This window comes from Haliotis asinina, chromosome 8 (assembly GCF_037392515.1).
Source record: "Haliotis asinina isolate JCU_RB_2024 chromosome 8, JCU_Hal_asi_v2, whole genome shotgun sequence".
NCBI lineage: Eukaryota > Metazoa > Mollusca > Gastropoda > Lepetellida > Haliotidae > Haliotis > Haliotis asinina.
In genome coordinates, this window is record NC_090287.1 from 3,435,024 (window position 1) to 3,457,410 (window position 22,387).

The 22,387-nt window shown below is 40.6% G+C and overlaps 1 protein-coding gene across 2 annotated transcripts in view; it reads right to left on the reverse strand.

Moving 5' to 3' along the window:
- Nucleotides 1-22,387, reverse strand: part of LOC137294651 (probable G-protein coupled receptor CG31760) — a 61,399-nt gene that overhangs the window by 31,040 nt on the left and 7,972 nt on the right. For both annotated transcript variants that reach the window (XM_067825712.1, XM_067825713.1), the window contains exons 3-7: nucleotides 7,205-7,365; nucleotides 6,532-6,830; nucleotides 4,255-4,422; nucleotides 3,708-3,834; nucleotides 2,741-3,070 (exon numbers count right to left, since the gene is read on the reverse strand). In XM_067825712.1, the coding sequence (XP_067681813.1) occupies nucleotides 2,741-3,070; nucleotides 3,708-3,834; nucleotides 4,255-4,422; nucleotides 6,532-6,830; nucleotides 7,205-7,365 (1,085 nt within the window). The remainder of the gene's footprint in view (nucleotides 1-2,740; nucleotides 3,071-3,707; nucleotides 3,835-4,254; nucleotides 4,423-6,531; nucleotides 6,831-7,204; nucleotides 7,366-22,387) is intronic.

Genomic DNA, 22,387 nt, shown 5'->3' on the forward strand with positions numbered 1-22,387 from the left:
CTATTTTTCGAGGCATGGTACGTATTTATGCACTGACGAGTATGTTTGTTTGAATCAAATCCCGACGAAGACGCATATGGAATAATTAGAACGATGGACTCCGCTATTAACGGGGTTTATAATGGAGGCTTTGTTGCTTTTACTTGCATGAATGGCTGTATCAGCTGTTAAATATTCATTATACGTAATCAATTCGGACCATGGCTTTGTATCGCAAACAGCAACAATAGGCCAAAAGGGCACAACCGGTGCTATAGCACAAGAGCTTATATCCCACCATTAGCTATTATTGCCAAGCTGTGGTACCCGGATAGTACCGTCCAGTTTCATATTGCCGGGGTTCAATATAAATCTGGAAATTGTGCAGAAACTTCCGTCCATGATGTGCGCGTGTGTCCGTGTGTCCATGTGTCCGTGTGTCCGTGTGACTGAGTGTGAGTACGCTCATGTACGTGCGCGTTTTTCTGTGCACAGTGTATATGTACTCGAGAGTTCGGTGGTACCTTGATCACAAGTAACTAGCATGTTTCCTGCCACTCACCTGTTTCATAGTAAGGTATAAATACGATCAGATGAGTCAGTCACCATGGAGATTGTTTACGATCAGGGAACGAGTTTCGTCGTAAATAGAAATATGCCCTCAACCTACATCACATCACTCTCACTCGCTTTCAGCAATAACGCCGCCATGCACTTAAACATTCATACATAGGTTTATGTCATGGCGTTTCTAGTGCAAATATCCCAGTGACAAAAAGATGACTTCAAATGAACCAAAGCAGGCTCCTGACAAAAGCAACGATCATGATTGATCCAGGAGGTGAGGATTAAAATAATGGCTGTCAGGAACTGATAACCAGATTATGTCACGGCTGGTCTACATTGGCACGCAAAGTGTGGTTTCTGTAAATGGCTAGTTGATCAATAGAACCTCGATTTCTTCCATACATACGGGTACACCCGTACGTCGTAATACCCGGGGGAGGCATTAGTAACAGCCAAATGACTTCCTCACATTGTTGCCAGTCGGGATTACGCTACATCGTAATACTAAATAATGACATTTTACACGGGTTCCTAACCTGAATGTTGGAACACTACTTCCAAACTGAAGCATAAATAAGTTATATTTCATGAAAGCGAAATAATCCAGAAATGAGATCAATTCATACTAATCCCGAGAGTGGTTTTATATTGGCATGCACACTCAACATGACATTTTAATCGTAGTGCTCTTAACGCTTAACAACAGTAGTTTTATATATTGTTACGAGTATGTATTTTCTGTATATTTTGTTATTAATTCAGTAATAATTATTATTGGGTCACAATGTTTAGTGTTTTCAGTAATAATTATAATGGGTCACATTTCGTTTAATAAATGGTCAACACTTTTAGGATTCTGGTTTTCCGGAAATTTTCTGCTCTTAGTTTTCTATGTGTTTACCTCCGGGAGACTTATTCGAGGGCTTTCTAAGGTGTTGGCGATGTTCGTAAGTGCCCGAACTTTCGGGAAATGACTGAGTATATATAAAAAGGCTGGTTGCCATGTTGAGGGACACATCACTGCAGTTACATCATCGTTATCGTCTGCATCCGTCAACGCCCTATCTACATCATCCGCTGTCACACCGATCGCTGTGTTTACATTCTGCATAGTTGATTCTCTCTCGCACTAAGACTTTGGTGAGTTTGCTACATTGTATTTTGTGACCCACTGACTTTGATTTTGTCTCCCTTGAATTGTATTTGTAATCAGCATTGTGAAATTGACTTTGTATACCTTGCTCTCGTTGCATAATAATACATAATTTGAACGTTTATGACTTGTCTTTGTTCTGTTTTGCTGGTTAATAAGGGGATTTCTTATGTCATTTGTCACTGTAAATTCCTAACCGTAACAATATTCAATGTTTGGAACACTGCAATGAATGTACGATTGTGGTTTATGATTTCAACGTGACCAGACATCACGGACATTGCAACTGGGGCTTGGTTCCAAATACAGGGGGTAGGGTCATCCTCGAAAGTGCAGTGTCTGACAGAATAAATGCCCTAAAGGTGTTCTTCACATACTTCTCTCTATCATTCTGTTAGCGCAGCTATGTTTGCATAATGGTCATGTTTAACATCATACCCATTTTCGTAACACACATTCATTTAGGTTTCTCTTAAGAGTTAAACTTATACAACTCGCATCTCTTTGGATGTTTGACTCACATCACGCTAACACGACAGCATACCTGCAATGTTTCACATAACATTCACTCTCTCACCAGTGTTGAATGCGTGCACTGATTCACGTTTATTGTTTGGGATTTATAGGCTGTGAACCTTAATGTTTGCATGGGCAATCTCAGCAATGGTCTTTCTTGAAGAAATTTAGTCCAAATTTGTATCATGTACAAAAGTCACATAGTGGGAAGCGTGGTTGACAGAACATTACTTCTAGTGCGAATCATCATAAGAGTGGCTGGGATCGCTTCATGTAATACAAGTGTACAGCTGCTGTGTCCACAAGTCCCTGTGGCAAAGTGGATACTGCTTCTAACCGGGCACCTGCTAATACTCTACCAGGCCACAAGTATTTACTGGACTGAAGAAGGGCATTTCCAGGATTCGAACCCACACCCTTAGAGTCGCCACTATACAACTACCAGACTGACTCAAGGATTATGCAGAACACAAGCTACCCACAGTTCTCTATACAAACATTGCTGGTTATTAAATGATTACCCACCATTTCGTTCCTATTCTTGTGAATAACAATGGCGACGATAGCACATCCTGCGATGATGAAGGCAATCACCAGCAGGACGACCACTCTGAGAGGGACGTTGTAGGGGTAGAGGCAGGGGGTGTCATCTACGCACGTCTCACATCCCCGGGGGCAACGCAGACATTGGAAGCGGGGCACGATACTGGATTCGTTGTTGAAGTCAATGAAAGATTCAATGTCATAGCCACTGTAGGCACTTGCTGCCGACGAGGTGTTAGGAAAATAGTAACCCTCTTCACAAGCACACTCATATGCTCCGCGACGGAAACCTTCACCAATCAGGGGCTTGCACTGAACAATAGAAAAGAAACACTTATGATGAGTGATAAACAACAATAGAAATAAAAACAAGCAAACACACACACACACACACACACACACACACACACACACACACACACACACTGGATCAAGCTATGCGGACGTCACGTGACCATTATTGTGGTAATCATGTTGCTTACATACCATGATTCCGAGTTTTGCCAATTTCGATAACAATATCATAAGTGGGAGATCTTGATATCTACATGGATCTGTGTAATGCATATATTCCGGTTAATCAAAACGAAGTAAAGAGACTTGTGATAGAATGATTTCTAACACAGCAGTTACCAATTCAAGTTACACCACGGCGCACAAAGAAATCTGAGGTTAGTGATCAGTAACTGTGAGTAAGTCAGGAGGAACGTTCAAAGACTCGAAAGAACGCTGTTGCGTATAGATTACGCGGGATGAGGTTTACACCTCAGAAGTTTACAGTTTTATTCATGGATCAAGTGATTGATGTTGTGAGCAACAATCAACGCCTTGGATGTACGATGACACGTACTAAGCACACATATCACAAAGCCTGACCACCTGGCCCATATAGTCTCCCCGGACCACCAGCCCTGGGGACGGAATCGGCACGGGGACTCTCTGCATGTACCTGTGTGGTGGGTTGGCAGTTGTGGGTACCACGGAAAACGTCCAGGGCTCCAGAACTATCGTGATCACTGGCATCACACTGGTTAATGTCGATGTTGGTGAGTTCGATGTCGATTGTCGCCACGCCTCTGATGAAATATAAAACAGTATTCCAAGCACCTGCTTCTCAGACAGTGAGTATTTAACGATGTATCTTAATGAACACCTAAGATGTTTGCATTTGATGAGCATTGAGGTTTAGATAAAATACCATACAGACATTAGGTTAATTTATTTAACCCCTGTATTTCAAACCTTTGACCCCCAAACGGCGTTTAGCATTCATAGACATGGAAAGTATCTTGATACCTGTGGTTTAGGGACAATTGTATTTGTCGCCTGTGCTCGGAGAACAAGGACAAACAGCGTCGCCTATGTTCAGGGAACAGGGACACACAGCGTCATCTGTGCACGGGGAACAGGGACACACAGCGTCGCCTGTGCTGGGGTAACAGAGACGGATATGAGATGGTCCTCACCGTTTCCCAGGAAGGTGTTCATGTACTCACTTGAAGACTGTGGCGTTGGTAGAGTTCACTGCGAATATAGGTGCAGAATATGTAACCATCCAGATGTCGCCACCCCCACAGTCATAATACGGGTACGTCCAGCGTCCGTCTTCATACCTGGCGACTGGTTGGCGAATAGGCACTTCATTTTGGGAGGGATCAGAGGAACTGGAAGTAAAGCGGTAGAACCAGTGACACTATGATACAAAACTTGTAGATAATTTGCATGGCTGGTGCATGATGGAAGAACCATTGAAGCGTGGATAAAGATGGATGGCGAGAGGTCATCTGCATGATGTTGGTGATGATGGGTAAATTAGGGTGATCAGAGATCTAGTTAAACCATGGCGTGTCTGTTTTATCTGATATATGTGAACGTCTATTCTTAATCGGGGATGTGAATCCCAGTCGGGAATATTGGAAGATTATACATCATGGGACTATGGTATTGTGAATTAGGAAATACTTCATTTAGAAATGTGTGATTTTATTAAATTCAAAGATATTGGTAAACTACAACCATACGGTATTCTAATCCATAGATGTAGTAAGTGAGTTGAGTTTTACGCCGTACTAAGCAATATTCCAGGTATAATGGCGTCCGTTAGTAAATAATCGAGTCTGGGCCAGACAATTCAGTGATCAAGAACATGAGTAACGATTTGCGCAACTAGGAAGAGATGACATGTGTCAGCCAAGTCAGCGAGCTTCACCACCCGATTCCGTTAGTCGCCTCTTACTACAAGCATGAACTTTTCAATATTTAGACGACACCTTGTTTCCCTCTTCCCTCAAATGAAATGTTCTGGAGGGCGTTCGCATATATACAAATTGGGGTCATTTGTTAGGTCGCGATTCATCTAATACTTGTCAGTCAGTAAATGATATTGTTATTGAATTTCATTATTCATTTATATGTCCTAAATTAGAATTAGAAAGAGAAAAATATATTCAGAAGTTTTATTATATGAGACCAAATATAAATGAAATGAATGTCCTTTTTAACACCAATAAGCTAGGAAGTTCAAGAAAAATTTCAATTTTCTGTAAAACAATTTGTGCTTGATTTTAGAAATAACTTCTCTTAATGGACATTGTATCTATCATACAGTTTCTATATAATTTCTTATGTTGTATAAACATAAACATTATGTAGCTCTTATGCTGTAGTTAGAGAAAATATTTCAGTTAAGTCTATGTGGGAGGATATACCTAGGTGATATGGGGATCATATTCACCACTGTCGTCAATACAGCGGGCACGGGTATGATGCTGACAACGGAGGCCGATGTGTTGGTGGGACAAATGGCTGACCGTTGGGGTATTATGGGTTCTCATGAGACAGATGGTTGAATGTGGGATTGCTATAGGATAGCTGGTTGAATGATCGGAAGGCAGCTGGGGGTGGGAGTTCAGTTACAAATGCATGATTTATAATGGGATGGCTGAGCACTGGACAGTGAGGAATCAACGAGGGGTTGTCGTAGATAGGCTATGAGAAAAAAAAAGTTCTATAATTCATGAGTGGACGGTAGACCTATTTTATGGCCGCTGGCCTTGCCTTGAGTTTACTCATTTTATCATTTCTAATTGGTTAGGTATCCATCCATTCTATCCAGTCATCCATCCATCCACGTACCTAACACAATATTGATGAGCGCAGGCAAGATCAACAATGCAGACATATTGAGCTATAGGATTTCGGTGATGGGTCTACAGGGAGCTTTGCATGTGAGTCAAAGTACAATCTGGACATCTCCTATAGATTGTTACATGAACACATGTGCAACTAACTGGTCCACCTGCGGTATTTGACAAACCGTGCAGCAGCACTAAGAAGCTAATTGCTCAGCACAAGTTTTTAGATCTTCCCGAGTTAACCATGAAGGTCTGTAGAACACATACGTGAGCGTCTGTCTCAAAACCACGTGTCACTAATGGACCAGACAAATGGCCTCTTTCATCTCGGAATGAACATTTTCAGTACTGACAAGAGATTCCGTGTTTCCATGAACCTTCACTATTTTCATTGTGGGTAAACCGGCAAGGGCGAAGTTGAAAGAAAACATTCTTTATAGATGTTTCATTTTTCTATTTTAGTTACAAAGGGATAATGAGTGTTGTACTTTCCATTTTGGTAAAAGGAAGACTTAGTGAATGATTCTAAGAGTCGAAAGGTCAAACACAAACCAAGCATCACTCATCTATCAATTCACAAACTAATACCTTACTCACTCACTCACGCACTCACTCACTTTCCTCGTTGCAAAGACCTACTTGAAAGTGACGGTGTCGATGTGGACGGAAGCATTGGAGAAATCTTTAACTCTGACTCCGTGATACCATTCTGTGCTGTTACTAAGATAGTTGTAACGAACGGCGATGTCAAAGGCAACGACTGAGTCCTGTTTCTTGTGAGCATACGGACAGTAGCGAGCATATTTATCATAAACCCCGGGTTCCAGCGCAATGGCGGAACCAAAGATGAGCGAATCGCCGTGGACATTGTTTCGTACGAAGGAGTAGAACATGGCATCATCGAAGCGGTTCAGCGTGTTATCATCCATCACAAGTACCTGGAATGATATCAATGTTTATCATTATTCTGTACGCTTTCCAAGAAATCAATCATTCTTTCTCGAGGCCTGCATCATTTCAAGCTTTCCTTCCACAGCAAGCTACACCAACTCACTCACTCACTCCGTTGACGATAAATAAATCGCCGTAAGAGCTAATTTGAGTTGGCGTCCAGCAATTTTCTAGCGAAATGATGGACACAGCATTAAACCTCCTCGAAATGAGCCAAAACTGCCCCAACTTAGAAGTCCAGCTATCAAATAGTAACTATAGCTTTTTGAGGATGAAGTGGTTTAGAGAGGTTTGAATAAACAGCTGAACAGCAATATATAACATGTGTAATGTAACAACTCTTGTAATGTATATTTGTTACCTTGCTTAAGTAATTGGCTGTCCTTATAGCGGGGTCTGTGTAGGTAATCCAGGCAGTGTGGTTGAACGCGAGGGTGAGCGTCTCCTCCGTCCCACCCCCGCACTTGCTGGACTCCACCCTGCTTACATACTCCAGGGCCTGCTTCGCTTCTCGCAGTCGGTCTGGGGAAATACATAGTCACGTGGAGAAATATATACCCTCGTCTTACCGGTGATCACAAATGGAGAAATATATGCCCTCATCTTATCAGTGGTCACAACTAGACAAATATATACCTTCATCTCATTGGTGGTCACAACTAGAGAAATATATACCTTCATCTTATTGGTGGTCACAACTGGAGAAATATATACCTTCATCACATTGGTGGTCGCAACTAGAGAAATATATACCTGGATCTTATTGATGGTCACAACTGGAGAAATATATACCCTCGTCTTATTGGTGGTCACAACTAGAGAAATATATACCTTCATCTTATTGGTGGTCACAACTGGAGAAATTTATACCTTCATCATATTGGTGGTCACAACTGGAGAAATATATACGTTCATCTTATTGATGGTCACAACTGGAGAAATATATACCTTGATCGTACTGGTGGTCACAACTAGAGAAATATATACGTTCATCTTATTGGTGGTCACAACTGGAGAAATACAACCTTGATCTTATTGGTGGTCACAACTGGAGAAATATATACCTTCATCTTATTGGTGGTCACAACTGGAGAAATATATACCCTCGTCTTATTGGTGGTCACAACTGGAGAAATATATACCTTCATCTTATTGGTGGTCACAACTGGAGACATATATACCTTCGTCTTATTGGTGGTCACAACTGGAGAAATATATACCTTCATCTTATTGGTGGTCACAACTGGAGAAATTTATACCTTCATCATATTGGTGGTCACAACTAGAGAAATATATACGTTCATCCTATTGATGGTCACAACTGGAGAAATATATACCTTGATCTTACTGGTGGTCACAACTAGAGAAATATATACCTTCATCTTATTGGTGGTCACAACTGGAGAAATATATACCCTCGTCTTATTGGTGGTCACAGCTGGAGAAATATATACCTTCATCTTATTGGTGGTCACAACTGGAGAAATATATACCTTCGTCTTATTGGTGGTCACAACTGGAGAAATATATACCTTCGTCTTATTGGTGGTCACAACTGGAGAAATATATACCTTCATCTTATTGGTGGTCACAACGAGAGAAATATATACCTTCATCTTATTGGTGGTCACAACTGGAGAAATTTATACCTTCATCATATTGGTGGTCACAACTGGAGAAATATATACCCTCATCTTATTGATGGTCACAACGAGAGAAATATATACCTTGATCGTACTGGTGGTCACAACTAGAGAAATATATACCTTCATCTTATTGGTGGTCACAACTGGAGAAATACAACCTTGATCTTATTGGTGGTCACAACTAGAGAAATATATACCTTCATCTTATTGGTGGTCACAACTGGAGAAATATATACCCTCGTCTTATTGGTGGTCACAACTGGAGAAATATATACCTTCGTCTTATTGGTGGTCACAACTGGAGAAATACAACCTTGATCTTATTGGTGGTCACAACTGGAGAAATATATACCCTCATCTTATTGGTGGTCACAACTGGAGAAATATATACCCTCGTCTTATTGGTGGTCACAACTGGAGAAATATATACCTTCGTCTTATTGGTGGTCACAACTGGAGAAATACAACCTTGATCTTATTGGTGGTCACAACTGGAGAAATATATACCCTCATCTTATTGGTGGTCACAACTGGAGAAATATATACCTTCGTCTTATTGGTGGTCACAACTGGAGAAATATATACCTTCATCTTATTGGTGGTCACAACTGGAGAAATTTATACCTTCATCATATTGGTGGTCACAACTAGAGAAATATATACGTTCATCTTATTGATGGTCACAACTGGAGAAATACATACCTTGATCTTACTGGTGGTCACAACTAGAGAAATATATACCTTCATCTTATTGGCGGTCACAACTGGAGAAATATATACCCTCGTCTTATTGGTGGTCACAACTGGAGAAATATATACCTTCATCTTATTGGTGGTCACAACTGGAGAAATATATACCTTCGTCTTATTGGTGGTCACAACTGGAGAAATATATACCTTCGTCTTATTGGTGGTCACAACTGGAGAAATACAACCTTCATCTTATTGGTGGTCACAACGAGAGAAATATATACCTTCATCTTATTGGTGGTCACAACTGGAGAAATTTATACCTTCATCATATTGGTGGTCACAACTGGAGAAATATATACGTTCATCTTATTGATGGTCACAACTGGAGAAATATATACCTTGATCGTACTGGTGGTCACAACTAGAGAAATATATACCTTCATCTTATTGGTGGTTACAACTGGAGAAATACAACCTTGATCTTATTGGTGGTCACAACTAGAGAAATATATACCTTCATCTTATTGGTGGTCACAACTGGAGAAATATATACCCTCGTCTTATTGGTGGTCACAACTGGAGAAATATATACCTTCGTCTTATTGGTGGTCACAACTGGAGAAATACAACCTTGATCTTATTGGTGGTCACAACTGGAGAAATATATACCCTCATCTTATTGGTGGTCACAACTGGAAAAATATATACCTTGATCTTACTGGTGGTCACAACTAGAGAAATATATACGTTCATCTTATTGGTGGTCACAACTGGAGAAATATATACCCTCGTCTTATTGGTGGTCACAACTGGAGAAATATATACCTTGATCTTTTTGGTGGTCACAACTGGAGAAATATGTATTTTGATCTTATTGGTGGTCACAACTAGAGAAATATATACCTTCATCTTATTGGTGGTCACAACTGGAGAAATATATACCCTCGTCTTATTGGTGGTCACAACTGGAGAAATATATACCTTGATCTTTTTGGTGGTCACAACTGGAGAAATATGTATTTTGATCTTATTGGTGGTCACAACTAGAGAAATATATACCTTCATCTTATTGGTGGTCACAACTGGAGAAATATATACCCAAGACCAACGCGGTTGCAATATGGATGCATATCAACACACTTTTTCACAATCTGAGGAAAATCTATTGAATTTCATATATTAAACTGTACATTCATTTTCACCACCACCACCAAACATCCCTCTCTGGATCCGCCTACTGATGTCGCTCTACAGAAACGGAAAGCGACAACAACACCCTCGGTGCGACTCTTGCCTTGCACAAGGCGCACAATGGAAGTATTGAAACAATGCGACCAGGCATTGTCCATAAGCCCCATAACTGTTTTATGGTAATGCCTTCAATGAGGGAGGCTAACCTGCACATCTAACAGTGTTCTCAAAGTTTTCTTTAGATGATACTTCACTTAACCACAGGCAAATTGTAGCGCAAATGGGTTGCGCAGCATAGAGAAAATGACCAGTCTTCTTGCGAGCAAAGGTTGGCACCGTACTCTCCTCGCTTCAGTTCGAAAAATATTTTTCATGTCAAAATAGAATATCGCCACCATCAAAAGTATACACCTATTTCTTCACTTGGTTGTGCTCTGACATTTCCAACCCAATGTTGAAAAATTACTCACGTGCAATATTTTTTATTCAACATTTTAAGAGCAACCGTTGTTTGCCTCCATTCCCTCTACCAGCTTCCGGTTCAAAGGAGTGAAGGAATAGGGGAGGGATAGGTTCATGATACATTTAGGCAATATGGTATTTCTTTTCAATTTCTGCTTATTCTTGTTCCGTCGCTCCCTTCAACCGGAAGCTGGCAGGGGTAATGGAGGCGAAGAACGATCTGAATACCGCGTGTGGCGCTTAAACCTTTTGAATAAAACATAGTTCACGTGAGTAATTAGTAAACATAAGGAAGGAATTGTGACAGCACAACCAAGTGAGGAAATGAGAGTGTATCTTTAATGGTGGCAATATTTTATTTTGAGATGAAAAATATTTTTCGATCCGAAGCGAGGAAAGTAGTTGCCAACCTTTGCTCGCTTCGCTCGCATGTATGAAGACTTGTCATATTCTCTATGTTGCGCAACCCCATCTGCGCTACAGTTTGCTTGTGACTTAACGTTGTCATATTGTCGTGAACCTCTAAAGATAGACCAAGGAAGGAAGATTTGGTATGTGTTTTATCTGAGATTGCTAAACAAGACTTAGGCAGGGACGATATACTGGTGCACGGGCAGGATGGGGACAACATGCAACGATAAAGGTCTCTAGAGCTAACATTGGTTCCTCGAGGAATTGTGACTTGCGTGTTGAGTGTTTGAAGATTTGATTTGGCCGTGATTACGTATTAACTACAGCAATGTACATAATCATACTACAGTGTGTTTCCTTGTGTGGAGTTAATCACACACTATGTTGCTACATAGTGCTAACTCTATTTGCCTCACGCTAGCTAAATGAATGGCAGAGCTACCCGCAACTCTTCAGTGATTAGTGCGCACTCCAGTCTGTATGTTCCCTGCTGGCCCTTTTCAAGACAACAAATGTCATACCAACATCTGAGTAGAATTTACATGAAAACGGTATATAAGCAGTGTTTTGGTGTGGTGCTGGATTCTGGATGCAGGTATGGCTGTATGGTATAAGGATGTCAGCGCGTTCATATAAGGTCGGTGCGTCGACTGTGTGAATCAGTACATAATCACTGTAAGGCAATTCTTGATGTCGTTGACATCCCGTGCAGCAAATATATCTATGCAGTGACAGTAAGAGGGTGATCATTTGTCAGTCTGACATCAGAACAATAATCATATGATCGTTGCAATGTACATTTCACATTCAGGTATTGGTCACTTCGGACAGATTAAATAAATATTTCAGAGAAAGATATTTAAATCTGGAGTCTGGCTTTGTAGTGAGACTTAGTACCCATCAATGATAATGATGAGTGTCATGAAAAGTATGCACTTAACATCTCAACAAATATTTCACAATAGGAAATTTGAAACCAGGAGTCTAACTTTACCGCGTGACTCAGACGGTACTTGTTGGTACTGTTGCCCTTTTAAGTATGATGGGTGCTCTTCCCGTGTCTGTGACGGAGCTTGCCCATATAGTGTGGGTGCTATGCCCAGTTAAAAAGTACACCTACAATGGGTGCTATTCCTGTGTCGTTGCCAGAGCTTGCCCGTATAATGTGGATTCTGTGCCCTAGAAAAATAAATAATAATAACTCTTCTCTGACTTCAAAATTCTGAAATGCTGAATAATACTTTGCCGTTAATGGCTTAATACTGACACATAATAGAAAAGTGGTTGTGGGTATCTGGACAAAAGAATATCCCTATTCTGACTTCATTCTATATCTACATAAGTAATCAGTGTTCACAATGTTCTATACATTGTGGTATAGACATAAGAAGGTAGTAATGTACTGGTCTATGATCAAACATACCTGGTTGCACGTATCAACAATAACACATACTATATCCTGAACTGAGTCTTTTGAAGGCAACACAGACAAGTAAGTCCTGATGAACTGTCTTGTACACAATGTCCATCTTGAAGATGTCCGTAAGGTGTCTTCTGTATGAATACCCGATCTCCATGTTGATGGCTGTGATAAGATCTCTGTGGGAGAGACGTACCTACTTGCTTGGTCTGTGGTATCTCGCTTCTTCCTTAACTTGTAGGGTGTCCATTGGGTGGTTGCTGTATGGTCTCCATTCAAGATGGCGACTTTGAGGATCCATGTTGATCAAGACGCTTGCAATCTCTTCATTTTGACGTAGAACTTGCTAGGCACATAGAGAGTTTTCAAGATGGGGAGTAAGCTAGACGTTACTCCAGCCGGATTCTAATACCAGTTGTCAACGGGTGGATAACGTCGATGGGGATCGGTTCATGATTAAGATGACTGGAGAATTAGCTCATGATTTTGATGAACATTACGCTGACGAAGACAAATGAATACGTTGATGAAGACGAAGGCATAGTTTAGTTGTTCAAACTTCTTCAGTTGGTTTCACAAGACATGCCAAACAAGTATACATGAATGATGAGAGCGGACTTCAAGCTCAACCCCAGGGCCTTTCTTGCGAGCGGCATAATCCTGTTCGCGGTGGTCCCTACAAAGACAGTCGGAATGCCGGTCTCCACACTAACATTTCACACAAATGTGAGCATACATATGTGTATGCAGTTTTCAAAAACAATGGACAGGCAAAGATTCAACAATGGACAGATAGAGGAACAGTAGCACTTCCTTCTACAGTTGATATGATGACAGACACAGCCAAGGGGGATGACCAATAAAGGTCATAAATGTCATATGCAGCAATTAATGGAAGTGACGAAGAGGAACAAGGTAGCCGACAAGACGATGTACGCTGTGGCAGTGATAAAAATTAAGAATGCAGATTAAATAACAACAAATGATTATCATATGACCTGGCTACAGAGTTTTTTGTTTTTGTTTTTGTTAGAAATGTTTGGATGATGGCTGTCCTGTAACAACGATTTTATTTGGTTGATTTGTTCACACGTTTGGAAGACACGCGAGCAGATCTGGAGGTCCCGTGTACTAAGTGGAATACCCTTACCCATGTATTAACGCCTTACGCACATGGGGATTGAAATACTTGGTATTTATCTCTTTGGCTATAACCACCATTTTTCAGCACCACACACTTGGAATACACAGGTCAGACTTCACTATAAAAGTTGACACTCCATTTTCAGATTTAAGTACCATTTTCAGGTGACAGCTTCAGATAACTAAAAGAACGAATAACATTTAGAGTACTGAAAAAACTCAAATACCTACAAATACGCTCTCCCGGCATGAGACTTCAAACTGATTGACATGTAGGAGAGACTGCGGGTTCCCCAACATTTGTATAGGTTTCGCAAAAATACACAACGTACGGATGTCAGAGGGTGAATATGGTCCAGACCTATGGTGCAGATGCAAAGAGTAGATCGCACCCTGTCAGATGAAGCTAGGCGTGACAAATAAGACTGGGTTCGGTAGAAATCAGTCACCCGTCTGTGAGTACATGTCACGGGTCATATTCACTCACTTACATTCCAGACTAGAGAACGTTTACTGGCAGGTCAACTGGCGCTATCACAGAAAGACAAAATCCTTGGCTAATCCTATCACAGAAAGTAGGATGTCATATAAAATTAGAATCCAACTGGAACATCAGAAGCTGAGCACGTGACATAGAATCTCAGTCGTCTTTCAACATCTGGGATAAATCGTCCGTCATTCCTATCAAGGCATATGAAATCGGCAACAATCGTGCACTATATTAACAAACACTGTATATTTACTTCTCACCAGATTTTCAAATTAATAACAAAAACTGAATTTTAGTTCTCTTTTCATCTAAGACTGGGGGCATTGTCGTAACATCCGTACTTGACGTACAATCCTCCAACTCTGTACCAAATCTATGTCAAACCGCAACATACGCATTATTATGACTGGAGCTAGCTGTCCTGAAGCACCGACATCTACTCGTCTAAAATATTCAGCTAAACTGAAGAAAATGACCTCATTGTGAGAATCCTGCAAACTGATATATAACTAATTGACCGCATTGTCTAAAACTACCAGATTATGCCGACTTCCTGATATGTGGTCTGCATGAGTGTAGATGAACCAACGAAGCAAATTATGCCATCTTCCTTTGGAAACGAAAAAAAGGAAAAAAAGATGCTTTCTAGTAATGTTAGTATATTATGTTTTAAAATAAGGTTTTGATGAAAGAAAGACAATTTGCCCACATTTACAAGTTACTGCATATCACAAACAAACAAACAAACTAAAAGTCGGGTGAGAAACGGGTTTAGTATATATGGTATTAGAAAAAGCCTGTTAAACCCTATGGTGAGAATCGCATCATGAAACCAATGAAAGTCAAAATGTGCTAAAAATATCAAGTAAATTAAAGGTATTGCATACTGCGTAATTATGTTGAAAAAATGCCCTTTAGATTATTGTTAAAAATTTCCAGCGGTATTTTAAAACTCAGTTCAGGTCACACAGGAGTGAACTTTGTCAGATCTGTCCTTTGTTTACTGGTCCCTGGTAGTGAACCACAGACGGACGGAATGAGGTCGGAACACAGACAATAGCTCCGCTGTTTACTGTTCCTTCCTGTTTTAAGCCTTCTCGGGATGATCGCGTTGCTATTAAACTAATGCACTGAAAGACTTACGTATTTTTTCTTCCCAAGAAATGTATTTTCATCTATGTTATTCATATTCTCATCATCTTTAGCAGTAGTTTCATGACTATAATTATCACAATCATCACAATCATCATTTTTGATTCCACCCAGAGGCAACTAAAGGCACATAATCTACATGTGATACTAACTTTGTTAAAACTGGTCTTATAATCATCACACTCATCACAATCATCATTCTAGCGATATGTATACATGATGGGGGCGTACACCCACCCGCATGACTGACTCCCAAAAGAAGGAGTGAGTCATGTACATAGAGAGGGACTTATATCTGACTCAAAAGAGAGCATGGCAGACGCAAGACACCACTTACTGATGTATCTCACCAAGAACATTGCTTCCAAAGTGCCTTTGAACGCTGACTTTGAACTATATAGCTTCACTGACGAAGATTGTCAATCGATCATGATGAGCCCCAACTTTGATCCAAGTCCAGCGTCCACAGTTGATGAGGCAGCTGACTGAGACATGACTCTACTGGTGACGTAGTCGAGATTGAGGCGATTGCTTCTTGCCCCCTAGAAGAAGCCAAACGACAATCCCCAAAATCGAAAGCAAATATGCATGTGGCATTGGCTCTCACGTTCAGTTCGTCACACCATTTTTGTGCAGGCTTTGTTTTTGTCTCGTCTGGCCTCCTTGTATGTCTTATATCAGGAATAAGCCTTTTGTCGATCGGAATCATGTCAGTGAATCGTAATGGAAGTATGCTTGTATACCTGTCACATATGCAATGCACAATGGACTGTGAAACATATCAGTTTCCTGTTTAATAAAAAGGTACTCTATTTTGCCATTCTTTTCACACGAACAAGAACTCAACACCACTAACTTTAATAAAACCAGAATTTCAGTTCTATTTCCATCTAAGGCTGTGAACATGGGCAGAACATATTCCTCAAAGGTGACGAATCGAACTTAAACACACATGACCACTGCAAAGTGCCTCATCGAGATTAAGTTCCAGAGGGAACACACAAGCGGTTTCCCTCCAGCCACAATTAACTTACAATCCTCCAAATCTGTTCCAAATCTATGTCAAACCGTAGCATAAGGTTTATTATGACTGTAGCTAGATGTACTGAAGCACCGAAAACTACTCGTCTAAAATATTCAGCTTGTGTAAACTGAAGAAAATGTCCTCATTGTGAGAAGGCTGGAAACTGATATATAACTGATTGACCGTGTTGTTTAAGCAGATTAAGCAGACTTCCTGACATGTGGTCTGCATGAACCCATGAAGCAAAATATGCCATGTTCCCTTGGAGACTTAAGTTGAAAAAGAAAAAGGTCTTTCTGGGTAATTATGGTACGTATGTATATTACAATTAAAAGAAGGCTTTAACGAAGAATGAGGGTACTGAGAGAAACAGTTTACCCAACAAGTATAAGTTACTTTGTATCACAAACACGACTTTGGGTGAGAAACAATTCTAGAACATGCGGTATACATAACTAGCCTGTTGGTATTTGTGGCGAGAATCATACCACAACTACAATATGCAATTTCACAGGTATTTACTTGATGTGGGGTTAACTAATGAAGGTCAAAATGTGCCTCACAATCAGGTGATCGGGTGATCGGGTGTGTATGATTGTTCGATCATCATCAAAATCAGATTTATATGGATAAAAAAGATTTTTCTGGCGGGAATTCAGAAATCATATCGAACCATATTGAAATGACCTTTGTGGCCTATGCAGATTTCATTGAGTATTGAGTGTTGTGTTTTTATTACACATTCGTATCATGCCAGTGAATCTTAATATACGTGTGTATGTATTTTCGTCACACATGCAAAGCACAATACACATAAAACATATTACCCATAAAGATCTGAGTAATTGCTTATCCTGTGATGCGACTAACGGGATCGGGTGGTCAGACCCGCTGACTTTGACAAATGTCAACGGTTCCCAATTGCGTAGATCGATATTCATATTGTTGATCACTATATCGTCTGGTCCAGACTCGATTATTTACAGACCGCAGCGGTATAGCTGGAATATCAGCGTAAAACTCAACTAAATGTGCATTGAAACGTGTCCGTTTTCTTTTAAGCAAAATGTACAATATTTTGCTAATACAGTTTGAAGCCCATCAACTATATCTACTACAAACAATCTTCAACATCTCATTCAACAGAATATGACCTCTATGCACATTGTTGGCAGTTGTATTACGGTATATATTGTGACAACAAGCCTGTTATCGAAATAATACTCCACTGTGGGGAGCATTTATCAGGGGCTAGTTATGTATGGTCTACCAGTGTCTGAACCCTATACCTCATCTAACCATATGGTGTACAGTCAGATCGCTGTGATCCACCAATAACTATTAACCATTCTCCCCGTGATCAGGATAGGTGTTGTGTATAGATACTGGCGGAGATTGGCAGCAGATGACTTCAACGCCTGGTTGTGACATGTTTGTCACCCTCTGAGTTCCCTCTATCAGTACGTCTGTATGGTAGTGACTTGTGTCACGTGTGTCATTGTTTTACCATTTACAAAGCGATGCGTCAGTTGGCAGTGACTACTACCGCCACATCAATAACCTCTGTTCTACAATGACAACGGTTACGACAGCAGCGACAACAACCACCTCTACAACTACAGCACCAACTGCTGCAGATACTATGCCAACAACCAGTACATCTACAACTAAGGCAGCAACTACAAACACATCATATCTATATACACACAATGAGCCCTCGGCGTATCGGCAAATGAAAGAGCCAATGAAAAGTCTTCCTTACATTTGAGTTGACACCCACCCGCTCTGACGGGATTCGATCTCCCAGGTGCTTAGTTTCGCGGGAGGTAAACCCAAGTACAAAATAATGCACTTTTGTGTCGTGACTGTACGCTTATAATTTTGTTTATTTGTTTGTTTCACAATCAACAGTACATATTACATGTCATAAAAAAGTGATGAGTGTGTTTTAATTATGTTTGATTTTTTTCACTTCATGTGTGCTTTAAAGTTAAGTGGCAGCGTTAAACTCAGCAAAAAAGTAATACCAGTTTAAACACGACACAGTTTCTTGCCTTAACCGACAAGCACATCCACTTCATCAACATCTACGACCACCACAGCAACAACAAAATACTTCAACAATTACTACTACCACCATAGTAACAGCTACTCGCACTGAATCAACAGATACCACCAGTGCAAATGCATCAACCGCTACTACCAGTGCAACTGCAGCACCAACTACGACCAGTGCAACTGCACCAACAGCTACTACCAGTGCAACTGCATCAAAGGCTAATATCAGTGCAACTAGATCAACAGCTACTACCAGTGCAACTGCATCAACAACTACTACCAGTGCAACTGCATCAAGAGCTACTACCAGTACAACTGCAGCAACAGCTACTACTATAGCAACTGCAGCAACAGCTACTACCAGTGCAACTGCAGTAACAACTAGTACCAGTGGAATCTAGAGCAACAGCTACTACCAGTGCAACTGTAGCAACGGTTACTACCAGTGCAACTTTAGCAGTAACAGCTATTACCAGTGCAACTGCATCAACAGCTACTACAAGTGCAACTGCAGTAACAACTAGTACCAGTGACATCTAGAGGAACAGCTACTACCAGTGCAACTGCATCAAGAGCTATTACTATAGCAGCTGCGTCAACAGCTACTACCAGTGCAACTGCATCAAGAGCTACTACCAGTGCAACTGCATCAACAACTACTACCATAAAAAGTAGTAACCTTAATGCAACAACTACTACCGCTACATCCACAAACAACTACATTGACGACATCATGTGAAACACAAACTACTATCATAACAGCAGCGATAACCACAGATGCAACAACAACAGCACCACGGCTTCTGCAGCAACAACGTCTCTCCGGAGACAGCTGCTACAAATAACCACTTCCTCTACTCCAACAACTACAGCCACGACACCAATAACTATTCACCTGAAGAATACACATGTGGTATTCTTCAGGGCCACAAGTGAATGTATCGGATGTTGCTTATGTTAAATGCTGTGGCATTTGGATCAGCACACAGTATTGGTTCGTGGTCTGTTTCTACACAGTTAGGGTGGGTAGCGTTAAATCGGCGTCAGGCGTAAGGCTTGGGTTCGATTTCTCTCAAGGATACAAAGTGTGAAGCCCATTTATGCTGTACCCCAACCATGACATTGCTGACAATGCTGAAAAGGCTGCGTAAAACCATACTCGCTGCATAAGATTAAATCAAAAGTGGGCGACGCCGATAAACGAATTACCGTTTCTTACTGGTTCATTGAATGGGCGGTTGGAGTTGTAATTATTCACATTTATAAAAGTTTGAGCGTGTGAAAGCATGTACTTCACTTCACCGACACCCCCTGATTTTCTCTACCGGTGTAGGTAACCAATCACCTGATTGTGTCCTTAACACAACACTTGCTTCGTGTTTGCACAGGTTTCTCAAAGGTTCCGTCAATATCTTTCAGATGTAGCAAGTTGTACTCACATCAACAAAGACTATTGACTCACCAGTGGGCAGTGAGGCTATGTTCAAAAGATCATATCTGTTTTTGGAACTGTTTTACCTTGAGCATGCTTTCACCAGCAATGCGCATTGTTCATAGCATTGAGTTTTGTTGTCTGAATATTGGAGAGGGTATGGAATATCATGCATATGCAAAACTGTATATTGTTGATGAATACAATTTGAGGTCTTCTAAGGTCTTGTTATTACTTTTTGTTTCTATGGATACCAAATATTCAATATTAACATATGTACCTTGGAATATTGTTGCATAGGTGTCATAGTGATGTAGATCGCAACATTACGTTGTGCAGTATTCGTCACATAATGGTCCGTCACCATAGTAAGCGAGGACAAATCTACGGAAGCAAACTGTAAAAGTTATCACTATTCAACACCTACTATCAACATGGGGAGACAGAATAGAAATCATAGTAGGAAGAATCTAGGATTCGAACCCATTACCAGGTGTTCAGTTTAGCTTTCAGACGCAACAGAGAGTGTTTCATCTGCCTGTTTCAGTAACATTCCAGTAATGTCCTGAAAAGATACACCTGATATGGACTTCACTCGAGGTTTGTGGGGAATAAAGCACTGGCGCTGTAACCACTGTAGCACTGTAACCACTGTAGCACTGTAACCACCGTAACCATTGCTTACATGCCCACACCTGACATGCTGCTCACGATATCGTTACACCAAACTCACTCAGGTATTATAGCAGTCAAGAGAGGGGATGTTGTATGGCCCAAGCTTGCGCCCTAGGTCAGCCTGTCAGCTACCATTAGGTAGACACAGCCTACTTACACTTTCTGAAACGTCTCTCCCATTTATCAGAACTAATTACAGATACTCAAAGATGCTACTACGCTATATTCAATTAGAATACGACCAGAAGAGTTGGAATCATTTTACATAATGGCGGTAGACACGTTACAGAAGTTATCTATAAATTGTGTGGTACCGCGAGTGGAGCCAATTTTAGACGTCTTTCTTATGGTTTAATTGAACAGGCAAAAATCTCGTTCAAGGCGTTTTTGCATTTTAATCGAAAATTTCGTATAGTGTGTCTGCTTTTAGCAGAGATTACATAAGATAATATGATTAGGGTTTAGTGGGTTTTGTCGTGCATCAGAATCGGCAGTGGTTTTATGGCTGAGTGCCTGGTTGTTGTGTAGCTTTAAAGCTGACAATAGTGAGTGAGTGAGTTTAGTTTTACGCCGCACTCTGCAATATTCCAGGTGTATGGCAGCGGTCTGTAAATAATCGGGTCTGGACCAGACGATCCAGTGATCAACAGCATGAGCATCGATCTGCGCAACTGGGAACTGATGACATGTATCAACCAAGTCAGCGAGTCTGACCACCGTTGGTGGCCTCTTACCACATCTACTGGCTAGCATGGATTGCTGAAGGCCTATACTACGCCGGACCTCAGCTGGTCAAGACGGACAATAGATGACACGGGATCAATATCTTTACTTTGGTGTCTCAATAGTTATTTTCGTTGGTATTAGAGCATGTGCATGTTCAGCGACATAGGGATTGACTGTATATTAGGAAAGTTATGTGACACTCATGTTTCTGCTAAATGGAGCAACAGATTCGAATGATTCAACCGCGTTGTGTTCAATGCCTCTATACTTTTTCATACTGACTTGCGTCAGTTATGCTTGTTGAAGTTTTGTTTAGAATGGTCTGTGGATTGTCTGTGTCTGACTCTATGGCAACAGTGTGAGTCATAACAATATTTAAAAATTTGAGTTTCATATATTTTCAGATATTTACATCAAAGCAATCTGTACACAATAGAATAGAACAAAAGGAGCCGGTGTTGGAATTTGGAATGAAAATACCACTAACTCCAGCACATTCACTTTTGTGTCTTGGACGCCCAACCCGCCAGGTAGTTCAGAGGTACAGCTCTGATTGTCTTCATGTCCCTCGACTTAGACAAGTGTCAATCGTTGATCCATAATGTTACGGTACGATGTCTCACAGACAATACAGATTACATATGAACAGTTTGCCCAAAGGGATCAACGTGCAGTCGGTAATGAACAAAATTAATATAATTGTACCCTTTAGGACTGTTCAAAGAGTATTTGAAAAAATATTCAACACCAGCTGAAAAAAATATTTGATGTCTATTGCCATCGTGTTCTTGTCGCCAACAATTGTGCGTTATTGAAAACAAATACGGTATTTAAGTACGTGTAAACGCAAACAATGGGTATTTATCCAACAAATATAAGCAGATTTTAATGAGGTGCTTTCTTCAGAATCGTTACAACCACTATATGAGGACACGTAGTGTCAATATACATGGCACACGCTCACCCGGATTTCACAATACAATAAAAAGGGGCAAATGTTAATTTATGTGATCACTTTGGA